We start from the raw sequence: 18152 nt of genomic DNA, 5'->3' as shown, positions 1-18152 counted from the left end.
ATAAATTAACTGTCTCATTGTGTCATACGGATTACTGTTAATTTATTATGCTGATCTGTTCTGTACGACATCTATTGCACGTCTGTCCGTCCTGGAAGAGGGATCCCTCCTCAGTTGCTCTTCCTGAGGTTTCTACCGTTTTTTTTCCCCGTTAAAGGGTTTTTTTGGGGAGTTTTTCCTTATTCGCTGCGAGGGTCATAAGGGCAGAGGGATGTCGTATGCTGTAAAGCCCTGTGAGGCAAATTGTGATTTGTGATATTGGGCTTTATAAATAAAATTGATTGATTGATTGATTGATTGATAGCAGTAGTAGCAGTCATACCTTTGATACAAGCTCTGTGCAGGGTTCGTCTTTTTTCGGGAACAGTCCGGGGACTTCCTGGATGGAGGGGAAGCTGTACACGTACTGCAAGATGACCAGCAGGTTACCATAGGCGACTAGCCAGGGTGATGACATCAGCGTGTACCGGCGACGCTCTCGCATCATCCAGAGCACACATGACCAGAGCAGCAGGACACATGTCAGCCAGGACACATATGTGATGGGCCAGGCCATCATGGCGATCAGGGCGCAGATGTAACTCTGTTTGAGAAGGAAACTAAACGCCATGGAGGCGGCGCTGACTCCCTCCTCGTTCCTCCTCCTCACCTCTTCTTCATCCTCCTCCTCCCAGCCGTCTCCTTCAAACACACATGTCTCCAGTGTGTCTGCAGCATCACACAGTCAACACAACCATAGTCATGTGAAGTCACCGCAGATGTTTTTATTCACAGACATCAACAGGGGAGGATGACCAGCAGCTCAGCTTCACCTGTACCTGACTGTGACATCATCATCCAACACACCTGTACCTGACTGTGACATCATCATCCAACACACCTGTACCTGACTGTGACCTCAACATCATCCACACACCTGTACCTGACTGTGACCTCATCATCACCCAACACACCTGTGCCTGTGACCTCATCATCCAACACACCTGTGACCTCATCATCCACACCTGCTCTTGACTGTGACGACATCATCATCCAACACACCTGTACCTGACTGTGACATCATCATCATCCAACACACCTGTATCTGACTGTGACCTCATCATCATCCAACACACCTGTACCTGTCTGTGACCTCATCATCATCCAACACATCTGTACCTGTCTGTGACCTCATCATCACCCAACACACCTGTGCCTGTGACCTCATCATTCAACACACCTGTGACCTCATCATCCACACCTGCTCTTGACTGTGACGACATCATCATCCAACACACCTATACCTGACTGTGACATCATCATCATCCAGCACACCTGTACCTGACTGTGACATCATCATCATCCAACACACCTGTGCCTGTGACCTCATCACCCAACACACCTGTGACCTCATCATCCACACCTGTTCTTGACTGTGACATCATCATCCAACACACCTGTACCTGTGACCTCAACATCCAACATACCTGTTCCTGACTGTGACGTCATCGCCATCCAACACATCTGTACCTGACTGTGACCTCATCATCATCCATCACACCTGTATCTGTGACCTCATCATCATCCAACACACCTGTACGTGACATCATCATCATCATCCAACACACCCGTACCTGACTGTGACATCATCATCATCCAACACACCTGTACCTGACTGTGACAACATCATCCAACACACCTGTACCTGACTGTGACAACATCATCCAACACACCTGTACCTGACTGTGACATCATCATCATCCAACACACCTGTACCTGACTGACAACATCATCCAACACACCTGTACCTGACTGTGACAACATCATCCAACAAACCTGTACCTGACTGTGACATCATCATCATCATCATCCAACACACCTGTACCTGACTGACAACATCATCCAACACACCTGTAACTGACTGTGACAACATCATCCAACACACCCGTACCTGACTGTGACATCATCATCATCATCCAACACACCTGTACCTGACTGTGACAACATCATCCAACACACCTGTACCTGACTGTGACAACATCATCCAACACACCTGTACCTGACTGTGACATCATCATCATCCAACACACCTGTACCTGACTGACAACATCATCCAACACACCTGTACCTGACAGTGACAACATCATCCAACACACCTGTATCTGACTGTGACAACATCATCCAACACACCTGTGCCTGACAGTGACAACATCATCCAACACACCTGTATCTGACAGTGACAACATCATCCAACACACCTGTATCTGACTGTGACCTCATCATCCCACACAGAAATTCTATCAAACCACAAGCTTACCTGATTGGCTGAGAGAGTAGTGAGGCGTGGAGTAAACATCCAATCCAAGGGCTGTGCTCTGGGTGGGCGGGGCAAAAGAGTCAGAGGGACTGTCGTTGGCAGATGACACCACCACCTGGAGACAGACATGGAGACAGACTGTTGACATCACTTCACTGAAACCTGACAGTCAATCACAGCCAATCAAATTACTGATGAATTCAATTGATCATTGTGAGTTTCAGTTTTACGTCTCTGCACTCAGGACGGTTGTGAGCTCTCCTCCACAGCTCTCTCCGTCTCTCCGCTGTCATGTCACCGCTGACATCATCGCTCAGGTTGCTGGTGGCGGTGGTGATGTCACAGCTCCCACTGATAGCTGACTCCACGTTCTGTACGCCCCGTCCCCCATCACCGTTAATCAACTGTAGAAACATGTCACACCCGTCAGCCAATGAGAGCTGAGGAACCCCACTCATCAACAAAGCACATCTCAACTCATGACATTAGTAAGTGACATCAAGACTGTTATACAATAAAAAGTATTACATCATTATTTAACAGTGAGGGGTTTTTCCCTCCTGTAGTTCCTAATTTCCTTCTCTACCTACTAGGTTCCTTCTCTTCCTCCTAGTTTCCTTCTCTCTGTAACTGTTACATAAATGACATCATGCAGTGACATCATGTGAAATAATAGTGTACTGTCACATCCTGATCAGATGACATCATACTCAGATATTATTAATGTTGCATATTGACATCATGTGTGCAGTGATAAGATAGAAACACAATGTATGACATCATCACATGTTGAGTGACGTCACCTGGTTCCTCCACAGACTAGCCACAGTGTTGTAGAGCAGCAGCAGCATCAGAGGACTGCTGAAGTGAAACCAGCTGAGCTCAGCGTTCACCTGCAGCCTCCAAGGGGCGGCGCAGTCCACCGTGACTACCGACACCAGGCCACAAACACTGCAGAGGAATCAATCAATCAATCAATCAATCAATCTCCATATATCTGTATTCATACTTATCACTGTATGATGAAGGTGTTACCTGGTGAAGGTGTGTTACCTGGTGGAGGTGTGTTACCTGGCAGAGGAGCGGTTGGGAGGCCACGCCTCCTGCAGCGAGGGCAGCTGGTAGCAGTAGAGGAGCAGGAAGTGGAAGGGGGGGTACAGCAGTGACATCACAGACACGCACCTGAAGAGAAGGGGTGGGACTTGACCTGACCACGCCCACCAGGTACACAACACCTGGAAACAGAGGAGGTAGGGGAGCGAGGAGAGGGAGGGGAACATGATGCCTGGTGGGGGTGGGGGGGTGGAGAGGGTGGAGAGGGTGGAGGTGTAAATGTACAGGGTGGAGAGGGTGGAGGTGTTAGTGTACAGGGTGGAGAGGGTGGAGGTGTTAGTGTACAGGGTGGAGAGGCTGGAGGTGTAAATGTACAGGGTGGAGCCTAATCATTTTGATTGACAACGGAATAAACAAGTTCTTGTACCTGTTATACCTGCAAAGTGGTACTCTGTACCTTCTTCCCAAATGCAATAACTCATATTCAGGATTCAGTACATGGTCATGATCAGACACGATTTTACGAGCTTGTCTTATCACTGACTGTTCAAAAATGACTTGAGGAGTGATCAGGGGTGTGGACATACCCATTATCTTCCCTGCCATATTAATCAACCTAGCCTGGTTTCCAAACCAGCTGGACATACTATATCTTAACACAGACAGAATACTAGCATTGTAAAGAATCATTATTATGTTCCTATTGACCCCAAACAGTCTTAATCTCCGTAGGAAGTGCAGGCGCTGATGTATCTTTGCACAGACATTTTGCACATGTGAGTGCCAGCTCATATCCCTATCAATCTGTACTCCCAGATATTTATAGGAGACGACTTGCTGAATTGTTTGGTTATGTATAGAGTGGAGTGGAGGTGTATAGGTGGAGAGGGTGGAGTTGGTGAATGTGTGTACAGGGTGCAGAGGGTGTAGAGGTTGGAGGTGTTAGTGTACACAGTGGAGAGGGTGGAGTTGGTGGAGGTGTTAGTGTACAGAGTGGAGAGGTTGGAAGTGTTGGTGTGAAGGATGGAAATGGTGGAGGTGTTACTGTACAGGGTGGAGAGAGCATAGAGGGTGGAGGTGTTCCTCCATCTCCTCCTTTAACTTAAACAGATTCTGACCAGTCTGACCATCAGGAGTCAGACCATCAGGACCAGTCTGATCAGGTCTAGTCTGACCATAAGGACCAGTCTGACCATCAGGATCAGTCTGAACATCAGGACCAGCCTGATCAGGACCAATCTGACCATCAGGACCAGTCTGACCATCAGGACTAGTCTGACCATCGAGACCAGTCTGACCATCAGGACCAGTGTGACCATCAGGACCAGCCTGATCAGGACCAATCTGACCATCAGGACCAGTCTGACCTGACCATCAGGACTAGTCTGACCATTGAGACCAGTCTGACCATCAGGACCAGTCTGACCATCAGGATCAATCTGACCACTGGGACCAGTCTGATCAGGATCAGTCTGATTACCAGGACCAGTCTGATTAGGACCAGTCTGATATCACCAGGACCAGTCGGATTACCAGGACCAGTCTGATCTGGACCAGTCTGATATCACCAGGACCAGTCTGATCAGAACTACTCTTCTACTGGGTTCTACTGGTTACCTGTGAGTCCCAGTAGGACAGTCAGCAGGACTTTCCCTCCAGTCGTTGTCATGTCTCCCACCATTTGTCTGGTTTTACAAACCAGTAACTCCAGTTCAACAAGAATCCTGTTTCTGCTGCCTTCATCCTCCTCCTCGTCTCCGAGCACAGAGTCATCCTCAAACATGAGCTCCTCCCCCTGCTCCTCCTCCTGCTGCTGCTGTGTGTCCTCTTGAGGCTGAAACAGAGAAAGAAACAGTCACTGTGAGCATGTCTCCATCCACCAGTCTGACCGTCTGACTGCAGCAGGACAGACACACAGACAGATATGAGTCACTTTGATCACAGACAAGGACTGACAGATCTCTGGTCACAGGTCTCGGTTCTCATATCTCAGGTATCTGGTCTTTGGTCTCTGGTCTCTTGTCTCAAGTCTCTGGTCTTAAGTCTTAAGTCGAAGATCTCAGATCTCAGATCTCTGCTCTCAGATCTCAGATCTCTGCTCTCAGATCGAAAGTCTCTGGTCTTTGGTCTCAGGTCTCAGATCTCTGATCTCTGGCCTCATGTCTCAGATCTCAGGTCTCAAATCTTTGGCCTGAAGTCTCGGGTCTCTGGTCTCAGGTCTCTGTTCTTAGGTCTCTGGTCAGGGGTCTCAGGTCTCTGGTCTGAGGTCTGAAGTCTCTGGTCTGTGATCTCAGGTGTCAGGTCACTGGTCTCTGGTCTAAACTCTCTGGTCTCTAGTCTGATGATTCTGGTCTGAGGTCTCTGGTCGGTGGTCCCTGGTCACTGGTCTGAGGTCTCTGGTCTGAGGTCTCTGTTCTTAGGTCTCTGGTCAGGGGTCTCTTGTCAGAGGTCTCAGGTCTCTGGTCAGAGGTCTCAGGTGTCAGGTCACTGGTCTCTGGTCTAAACTCTCTGATCTCTAGTCTGATGATTGTGGTCTGAGGTCTCTGGTCGGAGGTCAGAGGTCTCTGGTCAGAGGTCCCTGGTCACTGGTCTGAGGTCTCTGGTCTCAGGTGTAAGGTCACTGGTCTCTGGTCTCTGGTCTAAAGTCTCTGGTCTCTAGTCTGATGTCAGGTGTATGGTCTCAGGTCTCACATCTCTGGTCTCAGGTCTCTGGTCTGAGATTTGAAGTCTCTGGTCTCTGGTCTTTGGCCTCACGTCTCTGGTCTCTAGTCTTTGGCCTAGGTCTCTGGTCTGAGGTCAGAGGTCTCTGGTCTGACGTCTCAGGTCGCTGGTCTGAGGTCTCTGGTCTCTAATCTCTGGTCTAAGGGTCTGAGGTGTCTAGTCTCTGGTCTGAGGTCTCTGGTCAGAGGTCTGAGGTCTCTAGAATCTGGTCCGAGGTCTCTGGTCAGAGATCCCTGGTCAGAGGTCTCAGCTCTCTGGTCTCGAATCTCAGGTCTGTAGTCTTTGGCCTGAGGTCTCAGGTCTCTGGTCTGGGGTCTCAGGACTCTGGTCTGTCTGAAGTCTCTGGTCTGTGGTCAAAGGTCTGATGTCTGAGCTCTCTGGTCTGAGACCTGAGGTCTGAGATCTCTGGTGTGAGATCGTAGGTCTCTGGTCTCAGGTGTCAGGTCACTGGTCTCTGGTCTCTTGTCTCAGGTCTCTAGTCTGGGGCCTCTGGTTTGAGGTCTCAGATCTCTGGTCTCAGGTCTCATATCCCAGGTCTCAGGTCTCAGATTTCAGGTCTCATATCTCAGGTCTCTGGTCTCAGGGCTGGGGTCTCTGGTCTCTTGTCTCGGGTCTGAGGTCTCTGGCCTGAGGTCTCTGGTCTCTAGTCTCTAATCTCTAGTCTCAGGTCTCTGGCCTCAGGTTCCAGGTCTCTGATCTGAGGTCTGAGGTCTCAGATCTCAGGTCTCTGGCCTCTAGATCTCTGGTCTCTAGTCTCAGGTCCCAGATTTCAGGTTTCTGGCCTCGGGTCTCTGGTCTGAGATGTCTTTGGGCTAAGGTCTCTAGTCTCATGTCCCAGAGTTCAGGTCTCTGGTCTGAGGTCTGAAGTCCCAGGTCTCTTGTCCCTGGTCTGAGGTCTCTGGTCTCTGGTCTGAGGTCTCTGGTCTTTGGCCTGAGGTCTCTGGTCTCAGGTCATAGATGTCAGGTGTCAGGTCACTGGTCTCAGGTCTCTGGTCTGGGGCCTCCTGTCTCTGGCCTGAGGTCTCTGGTCTGATGTCTCTAGTCTCTGTTCTGAAGCCTCATGTTTCTGGTCTCTAGTCTGAGGTCTGAGGTCTCAGATCTCAGATCTCAGGTCTTTGGCCTCAGGCCTCTAGTTTCTAGTCTCAGGTCAATTTCAATCAATCAATTTTATTTATAAAGCCCAATATCACAAATCACAATTTGCCTCACAGGGTCTCTGGTCTCTGGTCTCAGGTCTCAGGTCTCAGATCTCAGGTGTCTAGCCTCTAAGTCTCTGGGCTCAGGGCTCTGGTCCAAGGTCCCTGGTCTGAGGTCTCTGGTCTCAGGTCTCATGTCTCTCGCCTGAGGTCTGAAGTCTCTGGTCTCTTGTCTCAGGACTCTGGCCTGAGGTCTGTGGTCACAGGTCTTTTGGTCTCTAGTCTCTGGTTTGAGGTTAGTGGTCTGAGGTCTCAGATCTCAGGTCTGAGGTCTCAGGTCTGAGGTCCCAGATCTCATATCTCAGGTCTCTGATCCCAGGGCTGAGGTCTCTGGTCTCTGGTATGAGTTCAGAGGTCTCTGGTCTTTAGTCTCTTGTATGAGGTCTCAGGTCTCTGGTCAGAAGTCTCACAATTGCTCACGGACTCTCTTAACCTGAACCAGAGAAGTTAGAAGTACAAACACAAGGTTTGCACCTAACTTTCCAGCGACAAGGAGAACCAAGCGGAATTAGCAGCAGACTTGTAACTCTGCAAAGACCCCAAGTGACCAGCTTCCTCAGATCTGCACCTTTGGAACAAGGACCCAACAAAGACTGCATATGGAAACCCCATTTCCTTCCAGCCTTCAACTGCAGGCTAACAAAAGCAGCACAAAGCAACTCTTTCTTCCATCCAGTCAAGGACTGGTAATGTAACAACTGGGCATAGCTTTATCACAGCTGTACAGGCTGAGCGAGACTGTTTGACTTGTTGTATGTGATTTGATGCTGTTCACCGAGTCATTGTTGTGACTGGTTGCAGTTAGGTCATTGGTTAGTTGGCTTCGCCAAAGCTAAGTGATGGTAGATTGCTAATGCTGTTCACAAACAGATTCTTGCAGACAACTAAACAATCTCTGCACTAATCCAGACCGTTTGCACCACACATCACATTCACATAGACTCACTCACACTTTGGCTTCAACATAACGACACCTAAAGAGGAGACTCAAAGTTTCTGCGTCGTCTCCCTTGTCTTTGTCCTGATCTTTGTCAGACAAACACCTCCCCCGATCTGAAGACAGCTTTTATTCGGCCATCTTGTAGTTCTCACACCTGCCTTTCTCTCTTTCTCTCTCTCTCTCTCGCTCTCTCTCTCTCTCTCTCTCTCACACACACACACACACACACACACACTCACATTTATACACACCAAGCTTGTATAGTTAGAATTTGTGTGTTTGGTTTTGCTTTACTGACTTTGTGAACAAATATAATTTTTTTGGAATCATACCTGCTGTCTGTTTAATGTTGCACAAGAGTGAGTGAATAGTCAACATCTGCTGCGTCAAGGATCCTTCAGGCTTTATTATTAAATTTGGTTATTGTCATTAATTCAATTATTTATAAAAATTCCAAATTGATAGTTTAGTGAACTTATGAGACTGATATCTTTAACTGGCTATCATTTTCCCTTTTGGGGAATGGTGCCCCACAAGGTGATTTAAGGTAAATTAAGTCACATTATTTCACATAATTAATAATTAATATGAATAATTATCAGTTGTTTCAGATAGCCAATTTAATACTTTAATCTATTACGAGGTTAGGCCCCTGTTAAGGCTTAAGTCCCAACCAATGGTGCCACCGTGTACAACACAGCACTGGTGCCTAGATCACAACACATAGTATCCCCTCTTTTATAGTATCACCAGTACAATTGACATCATTAATAATGTCCCCCTTTAAGGCCCAGAATTGTTCCCTACCTTAATGGTGCCCCTTGGTGAGGCCTAATGTTGTTGTTTCCTACAGGTCTGAGGTCTCTGGTCTCTGGTCTGAGGTCTCTGGTCTGAGATCTCTGGTCTCTGGTCTCTGGTCTGAGGTCTCTGGTCTGAGATCTCTGGTCTCTGGTCTCAGATCTCAGGTCTCTGGTTTGAGGTTTCAGGTCATCGTCCGTCCTCCAGCTGAAAAACTCATCATCCTCCCGTGTTTGGACCCCATTGTCCTCCAGCTGTGGATGTCTTTGTCCATCCTCTAGCTATGGACCTCATTGTCCTCCAACTGTGGATGTCTTTGTCCATCCTCCAGCTATGGACCTCATTGTCCTCCAACTGTGGATGTCTTTGTCCATCCTCCAGCTATGGACCTCATTGTCCTCCAGCTGTGGATGTCTTTGTCCATCCTCCAGCTATGGACCTCATCGTCCTCCCCCGTGAACGTCATCGTCCATCCTCCAGCTATGGACCTCATCGTCCTCCCCCGTGAACGTCATCGTCCATCCTCCAGCTATGGACCTCATTGTCCTCCCCCGTGAACGTCATCGTCCATCCTCCAGCTATGGACCTCATTGTCCTCCACCTGTGGACGTCATTGTCCGCCCTACAACTGTGGACCTCATTGTACTCCAGCTGTGGATGTCTTTGTCCATCCTCCATCCATGCACCTGATCGTCCTCCACCTCTAGATGTCATCGTCCTCCACCTGTGGACATCATTGTTTGTCCTCCAGCTGTGGAAGTCATCGTCCTCCGGCTGTGAACGTCATCGTCTGTCCTCCATCAGTGGATGTCATCATCCTCCACCCGTGGATGTCAGCTTCCTCCACCTGTGGACCTCATTGTCCTCCAGCTGTGACAACATTGTCCCTCCTCCAGCTGTGCAAGATATCGTCCCCCACCTGTGGACGTCTGTGTCCTTTACCTGTGAAAGTCATCGTCCCCAACCTGTGGACCTCATTGTCCTCCACCTGTGGATGTCATCATCCGTCCTCCACCTTTGGACATCATCGTCCTCCACCTGTGGACCTCGTAGTCCTCCAGCTGTGACAACATGGTCAGTCCTTGAGCTGTGCTTGATATCGTCCTCTACCCGTGGACGTCATCGTCCTCCACCTGTGAACGTCATCGTCTTCCACCTGTGGATGTCATGATCTGTCCTCCACCTGTGAATGTCATCGTCCTCCAGCTGTGAACATCAACGTCCGTCCTCCAGGTGTGGACTTCATCATCCTCCAGCTGTGGACCTCATTGTCCTCCGGCTGTGGACCTCATCGTCCTCCAGCTGTGGATGTCATTGTCTGTCATCGTCCTCCACCCATGGACGTCAGCATCCTCCACCTGTGGACCTCATTGTCCTCCGGCTGTGACAATATTGTTCCTCCTCCAGCTGTGCATGATATCGTCCCCCACCTGTGGATGTCTGCGTCCTTTACCTGTGAAAGTCATCGTCCCCAACCGGTGGACCTCGTAGTCCTCCACCTGTGGATGTCATCATCCATCCTCGACCTTTGGACGTCATCGTCCTCCACCTGTGGACCTCGTAGTCCTCCGGCTGTGACAACATGGTCAGTCCTCGAGCTGTGCTCGATATCGTCCTCCACCCGTGGACGTCATCATCCACCACCTGTGAATGTCATTGTCAGTCCTCCACCTGTCGATCTCATCATCCTCCACCTGTGGACGTCATGATCTGTCCTCCATCTGTGAATGTTATCGTCCTCCAGCTGTGAACATCATCATCCTCCATCTGTGAACGTCATCGTCCTCCAGCTATGGACCTCATCATCCTCCGGCTGTGGATGTCGTTGTCCGCCCTCCACCTGTGGACCTCATCGTCCTCCACTCCTGGACGTCATCATCCTCCACTTGTGGACATCATCGTCCGCCCTCCGCCTGTGGACGTCATCGTCCTCCAACTGTGGAACTCATCGTCCGTCTTCACCTGTGGACCTCATCATCCTCCACCTGTGGACGTCATCGTCCTCCACCTGTGGACGTCATCGTCCTCCAACTGTGGAACTCATCGTCCGTCTTCACCTGTGGACCTCATCATCCTCCACCTGTGAACGTCATCTTTCTCCAGCTATGGACCTCATCATCCTCCGGCTGTGGATGTCTTTGTCCGCCCTCCACCTGTGGACGTCATCGTCCTTCACCTGTAAACATCATCGTCTGTCCTCCAGCTGTGGATGTCATTGTCCTCCAGCTGTGGACCTCATCGTCCTCCAGCTGTGGACGTCATCGTCCTCCAACTATGGATGTCTTTGTCCGTCCTCCACCTGTGGACGTCATCGTGCTCCAGCTGGACAGACTGGTCCGTCCGAGTGAAGTGATGTAAAGTGAGAAGGAGGAGCTGCTGTCTGCTGGTCTGGTTTCATTGTCACAAACACACTCAGACAGTTCAGATAATGAACTGATGAACCTGAAACCTCATCATTATCTGTGTGTCACTGTGTGTGTGTGTGTGTGTGTGTGTGTGTGTGTGTGTGTGTGACTGAGTGTGTGTGTGTGTGTGTGTGTGTGTGTGTGTGTGTGTGTATCACTGTGTGTGTGTCACTGTCCTGATGATGTCACATAACGAGGTTACAGTTAATAAATATCTTACTGAGTTACTCACTAATAGACAGGAAACCTCGTTAAGAAACAAGAGGAGACGACTTAACAAGGTTACACCTGCTTCATTACTGAGTGTGTGTGTGTGTGTGTGTGTGTGTGTGTGTGTCTTACCTGTGTGTGTCTGTTGGCGTTGAGTCTCACTATCAGCCTCCAGGTCAGCAGACCAACAACCAGCACGCCAACATCTGGAAACACCTGTCTCACTGCAGAGCCAGCATCACTTCCTGTCAGACTGACGCAGACAGACAGACAGACAGACAGACAGACAGATGGACAGACACACAGATGGACAGACAGATGGACAGACAGATGACAGATGAACAGACGGAAAGACACACAGACACACACAAAGACAGATGGACAGACAGACACACAGATGGACTCTTCAGTTATTTGTTATGACGTCATATTAATATGATTAACCTTTTTAAACATTCAAAATGAATGAATTACAACAAATATACAAACTGAAAACAAAATATAAATATGAATAAAAAAATAATAGAAAAAAATAGACCATAGTTTGCAGCGGGTTGAAAAAAAATACAGAAAAATACAAAAAAAAAAAATGAATGAATAGAAATGAAAAAGCATCTAAAATTAAAGATTAATAATAAAATAATGTGGAAAAAAGTAAATGTAACATAAAAAAAAAACAAAAAAGCAAAAACAAAAAAATAAATAAAAGCTACTGAATAGATTTAATAAATGAAAAATATTTATTTAAGTGACTGCAATAAAAACCAATACTTCATCACATCCTGATACACCCTTCACCTTCTCCCTCTCCACATCCCTGTGGATTATTTCTTCTTCTATCGATGGCTGCTGTTGTTCTCTGTAAAGTGTCTTTGAGTATCCTAAGAGTTCTATATAAATCCAATGTATTATTATTATTGTTATTATTATCATTATCCATCCATCTTTATAAGCTCTTATGCGCTTGAGGGTCACAGGGGGCTGGAGCCTATCCCAGCTGACACTGGGTGAGAGGCAGGGTTCACCCTGGACAGGTCACCAGACTATCACAGGACTGACACATAGAAACAGACAACCATTCACACTCACATTCACACCTACGGACAATTTAGAGTCACCAATTAACCTGCATGTCTTTGGACTGTGGGAGGAAGCTGGAGCACCTGGAGGAAACACATGAGCACATGATCATATGTAAATATACATGTGAGTGCAACGTCCTGTGACTGATTCAGATGAAAATTTAAACTTGTTTTTGATGTGTTTCTGTGTGTGTGTGTGTGTGTGTGTGTGTGTGTAGGTGTTGACAGAGTCATGTAATCCAGACAGAGAGACTACTGTCTGACCTCCCACTGCTGAGACACACACACACACACACACACACACACACACACACACACACAGTGAACCACATGTGTTCAGCCTGTTTGATGTGAGTCAGGAAAGTTTTAACTGGAAACAGACACAGCTGTGTGTGTGTGTGTGTGTGTGTGTGTGTGTGTGTGTGTGTGTGTTTCTGTGTGTGTCACAGACAGCAGAGTCCCACAATGCACTGCTCCACATTTTGCAGATCAGTGTGTCGGTCATGTGACTCTCCAGCAGTGATAATGTCACAGTCTTAATGGGGACTAAATATAGATTCATATAATAAATGTCTTGTCCAGGACATCTCACAGGATGGAGACAGGAAACAGAACATGTGAACCAGTGTTTTTAAGATTCTGCTGGTTTGACATTTCAGCGTGGGTTTCCTCCAGGTGCTCCGACATGTTCTCCCCGTGTCAGCGTGGGTTTCCTCCAGGTGCTCTGACGTGTTCTCCCCGTATCAGCGTGGGTTTCCTCCAGGTGCTCTGACATGTTCTCCCCGTGTCAGCGTGGGTTTCATCCAGGTGCTCCAATCATGTTCTCCCTGTGTCATCGTGGGTTTCCTCCAGGTGCTCTGACATGTTCTCCCTGTGTCAGCGTGGGTTTCCTCCAGGTGCTCCAGCTTCCTCCCACAGTCAAAGACATGCAGGTTAATTGGTGACTCTAAATTGTCCGTAGATGTGAATGTGAGTGTGAATGGTTGTCTGTCTCTATGTGTCAGCCCTGTGATAGTCTGGTGACCTGTCCAGGGTGAACCCTGCCTCTCACCCAATATCAGCTGGGATAGGCTCCACACCCCCGTGACCCTCAAGAGGATAAGCAGTTAAGGTAAATGAATGAATGAGTATCTGGAAGTAACGTCACAAGTTTCCCCTTTGTCGACACTGACGGTCCTTCAGCGCTGTGTCTAACCGGTGTTGGGCAGTCGGAGATAAGACCCTCTGCGCTGTCCAGCTGTTGTTTTTGCCCTCCACTCGCCATGGAGCGGATTCAGCAAGGCATTGGTAACGTCAGTACTGTTCTTTAGTGAGGATACTGTGCACTGTCACAACAAGGACAGACACACGGAAGTTAGCTGCCTCTGTTGGTGTCAAGATATTGTTGTCATAGAAACAAATCATATGCTCAGTGCATCACTAAAAAACAAACAGCTCTGGGAGCGCTCTCTTATGAAGTGCTGGGATGACGTCCTGACACTACTTCCTGCTGATGAAAGGCACTGTGTGACTTGTGTCGGTGTGTGCACCATGATCTGATGTTAGTCGCTCAGTTCCTTTTGTGATCTCTCTGTCGACGGGATTTGGGGGAGTTGATGTTCGTCAGCTGATGTTTCATACAGATCGAATCCTAACCCGGCACCTTAATGCACCACAGATCACACACACATGCACTCTAACATGCCTTTCACCATGGATACACTCAGAGAGGGAACCTCAAGTTCCTGTTGCTCTTCTGACCGACCACATGTGGTCACACACTTCCCTCTCATGCCGTCTTTGATTTTACCATCTCCTTTGTATTTATCTCTGCTGTCAGCCATTTTGTCCTGCAGGTTGTGTGGCCTTAGACAATGTGAAGAATGGATGAATCACCAATGACTGAGTCAAGAACTCAGTAATTAAATCATGTTATCATTATATTTAATAGTTATTAATTATTTCTGATAAACATGTTAATACTTTGAAGCACCAGCTCCCAACATCCAAATATCTGAACATCACCTGGTGTCATCAGTGATCAAAAGTCTGTGTGACCAGGCTCCAAGGTTGGGAACTACAGTTCCCATTATGCTATAAAGTGAATTGACATCAACATCCATCTTCTGCCTGCCTGCCTGCCTGCCTGCCTGCCTGAGTGTCTGCCACATGATGTCATTCTTACCTCACCAAACCGAGCTGCCCAAGAGCCTTCTGCCACGATGTACCTGCAGAGACAGACAGGTCATCAACACACTGTGAGACAGACAGGTGTTTTTTAGAGAGACAGACATGTGAGAGACGGACAGGTGTCTTTAGAGAACCAGACAGGTGAGAGACAGACAGGTGTCTTTAGAGAACCAGACATGTGAGAGACAGACAGGTGTCTTACAGTTGGACTCTGGCTGCAGTGTAGCGGTGGTTAGCTGGAAGAAGGACTGCAGTAACAGGAAGAGGAAACTGGACACACACACAGCCGTCACACAGCGACACGCGTTACCTGGGAGACAAAGACTTTATTTTGAAAACCTGACAGGAAGTCGATAAAATCACTGAAAACACTGAACAACAAAAAAATGGTATCAATTCAGGAAAATAAACATGCATTCACACGCTGTTAAAACCGGATCTGAAATAAGACATGTAAGTGTCCGACTGTCCTCAGATTATTCCATGTTTCAGGTGTACCAGGTGTTTCAGGTAGGTGTACCAGGTGTACCAGGTGTTTCAGGTAGGTGTACCAGGTGTTTCAGGTAGGTGTACCAGGTGTAAGATGAGATAAGATAAGATAAGATAAGATACACCTTTATTGATCCCACAACTGAGAAATTCCAGTGTCAAGGGGAAAGAGTCAGATTAAAGATTTCAATATTTGAAAACTTAAAAAACTAGGAATGCAAAAAAAAGTACATAAAATACAAGAAACAGCAATAATAATAATAATAATAATACTAATAATGAGCAGTGGATTAAAGTGAGCATATTTAGTGCAAAGTTAATATTGTATGTGCAAATAAACAACAATAAAAAGGGGGACAGTTATGCTTATAGTGGTGTTTATAAAGTGTCCATGGTGTCCCTAAAGTGTACCAGGCGTACCAGGTTCAGATCTGATTGGGTAAATGTTCAATCAGATGGCACCATGATTCTGAGAAGGGATGAAACATGAAGCGTCTGGATCAAAGCTTTATAGATGAAGAAAAACCAACGCTGGTCTTGTCTCACATGTCTCAGATGTCTTATGTCTCTCATGTCTCACATGTCTCTCATGTCTCACATGTCTCTCATGTCTCGCATGTCTCTCACGTCTCAGATGTCTCGTCTCAGATGTCTCTCATGTCTCACATGTCTCTCATGTCTCGCATTTCTCACGTCTCTCATGTCTCGCATGTCTCTCATGTCTCACATGTCTCTCATGTCTCACATGTCTCTCATGTCTCTCATGTCTCACATGTCTCGCATGTCTCTCATGTCTCAGATGTCTCAGATGTCTCATGTCTCACATGTCTCTCATGTCTCACATATCTCTCATGTCTCACATGTGTCCCTGGACCTTCAGGTAAAGAAGGCAGTGGTGGCTGCTGTAAGGATCAGCACGCAGGAACCTTCAGACTGAGTATGAACAGCATCCATCACCAGAGGAGAGTTCTAATTTTGGGTCAATATGATGCTGACAGTCGAGGTTATCGTCCAGACAGCGAGGTGGTAAAACCGTGGGAGCGTCTCTACGGACGAACACTGACAGACTCCGTATGAGACAACCTTCATGGCTCTCAGGGGGGAGTCAGGTGATGGTAGACATCAGATGAGGTGGACCACAATAAAACTTTATCATCTGCATACAGATGAAAAATGACAGGGTTCAGAACCAGACTGGACCCAACACTGAACCCTGTGGGACACCTTCAGTAATATCTAAAAATCATGATGGACATCATCCATTTTTGACACATTGTAATCTGTTAGTGAGGATGTTTTGATACCACAAGAGATGGACAGGATCAGAACCACTATAGGACAGTGTCTCTAAAAGTAACGAATGGTCAACAATGCTTTGGACATGTGTTGTGACTTTTTCCTTCCCGATACCGATTCCTATCCCTGAACCTTAGGTATCTGCCCATACCGAGTGCCAATCCGATACCAGCGCGTAAAATAAAAATGGAAGGGATATGAATTGTTGAATGTCTCAACTCTTAAAACTCTATGTAAAATACTAAGAAATAAATACATATTAGCAGAATGAATGCCATAAAACTTTTTTAATGAACAACTGTAACAGTGTTAATGAATTTAATGATAATAATAATAACTGTGACAATGATAATGAATCTAATAATAATAATAACTGTAACAGTGTTAATGGATCTAATAATAATAATAACTGTAACAGAGTTAATGGATCTAATAATATCTAATAATAATAATAACTGTAACAGAGTTAATGGATCTAATAATAATAACTGTAACAGTATTAATGAATTTAATAATAATAATAATAACTGTAACAGTATTAATGAATTTAATGATAATAATAATAACTGTAACAGTGTTAATGAATCTAATAATAATAATAACTGTAACAGTGTTAATGAATCTAATAATAATAATAATAATAACTAACAGTGTTAATGAATCTAATAATAATAATAACTGCAACAGTGTTAATGAATCTAATAATTAGGTATTTGTGTTGATTACTGATCAGGTCTCAGAGTTGTTGTTGCTGTTGAGAGTTAAACTGTGATTGGACAGTTTATAAGCTAATTAGCCTGCAGTTAATCAAACATTGATCAGCACTGATGAGTACTGGTACCTGAGGACGTGGCGGAGGAGGAAGGGTCAGACAGCAGCGGCAGCAGCAACAGAAGGAGGACGTAGACCAAAGAGAATCCATTATACCGCAACACACAGGCTGTGAACACATCAATCAATGTATCAATATATTGATAAATACATCAATACATTCATCAATACAACAATACATCAATCAATCAATAAATCAATACATTGATAAATACAATACATTGATCAATACATCAATAAATCAATGCACAAATACACTGATCAATACAATAATACATTGATCAATACAACAATACATCACTCAATCAATACATCGATCAATACATCAATACATTCATCAATACATCAGTCAATCAATACATCCATACATTGATCAATACATCAATCAATCAATACATCAATACATCAATACATTGATCAATACATCAATGACGACCTAAATCTTTTCTTCATTTTCAATATTCACTGAATTAGAAAGGAGCAGCTCTAAGGAACGACCGTCATCTATCTGTACCATCATCATCATCATCATCATCATCATCATCACCATCATCATCACCATCACCATCATCATCATTACCATCACCATCACCATCATCATCATCATCATCAATATCATCATCATCATCATCATCATCACCATCATCATCATCATCATCATCATCA

At 46.3% G+C, this 18152-nt stretch overlaps 1 protein-coding gene across 1 annotated transcript in view; it reads right to left on the bottom strand.

The window, feature by feature from the left end:
- Positions 1 to 18152, bottom strand: part of LOC126397773 (piezo-type mechanosensitive ion channel component 2-like) — an 88676-nt gene that overhangs the window by 57957 nt on the left and 12567 nt on the right. Inside the window, exons 2-11 of the mRNA XM_050056727.1 lie at positions 17497 to 17595; positions 15073 to 15180; positions 14866 to 14908; positions 11752 to 11872; positions 4967 to 5183; positions 3368 to 3581; positions 3100 to 3247; positions 2527 to 2700; positions 2297 to 2411; positions 323 to 708 (exon numbers count right to left, since the gene is read on the bottom strand). Coding sequence (XP_049912684.1) covers positions 323 to 708; positions 2297 to 2411; positions 2527 to 2700; positions 3100 to 3247; positions 3368 to 3581; positions 4967 to 5183; positions 11752 to 11872; positions 14866 to 14908; positions 15073 to 15180; positions 17497 to 17595 — 1625 coding nt within the window. The remainder of the gene's footprint in view (positions 1 to 322; positions 709 to 2296; positions 2412 to 2526; positions 2701 to 3099; positions 3248 to 3367; positions 3582 to 4966; positions 5184 to 11751; positions 11873 to 14865; positions 14909 to 15072; positions 15181 to 17496; positions 17596 to 18152) is intronic.

This window comes from Epinephelus moara, chromosome 11, assembly GCF_006386435.1.
Source record: "Epinephelus moara isolate mb chromosome 11, YSFRI_EMoa_1.0, whole genome shotgun sequence".
Taxonomy (NCBI): domain Eukaryota; kingdom Metazoa; phylum Chordata; class Actinopteri; order Perciformes; family Serranidae; genus Epinephelus; species Epinephelus moara.
This window is presented reverse-complemented; position numbering and strand designations above follow the sequence as displayed.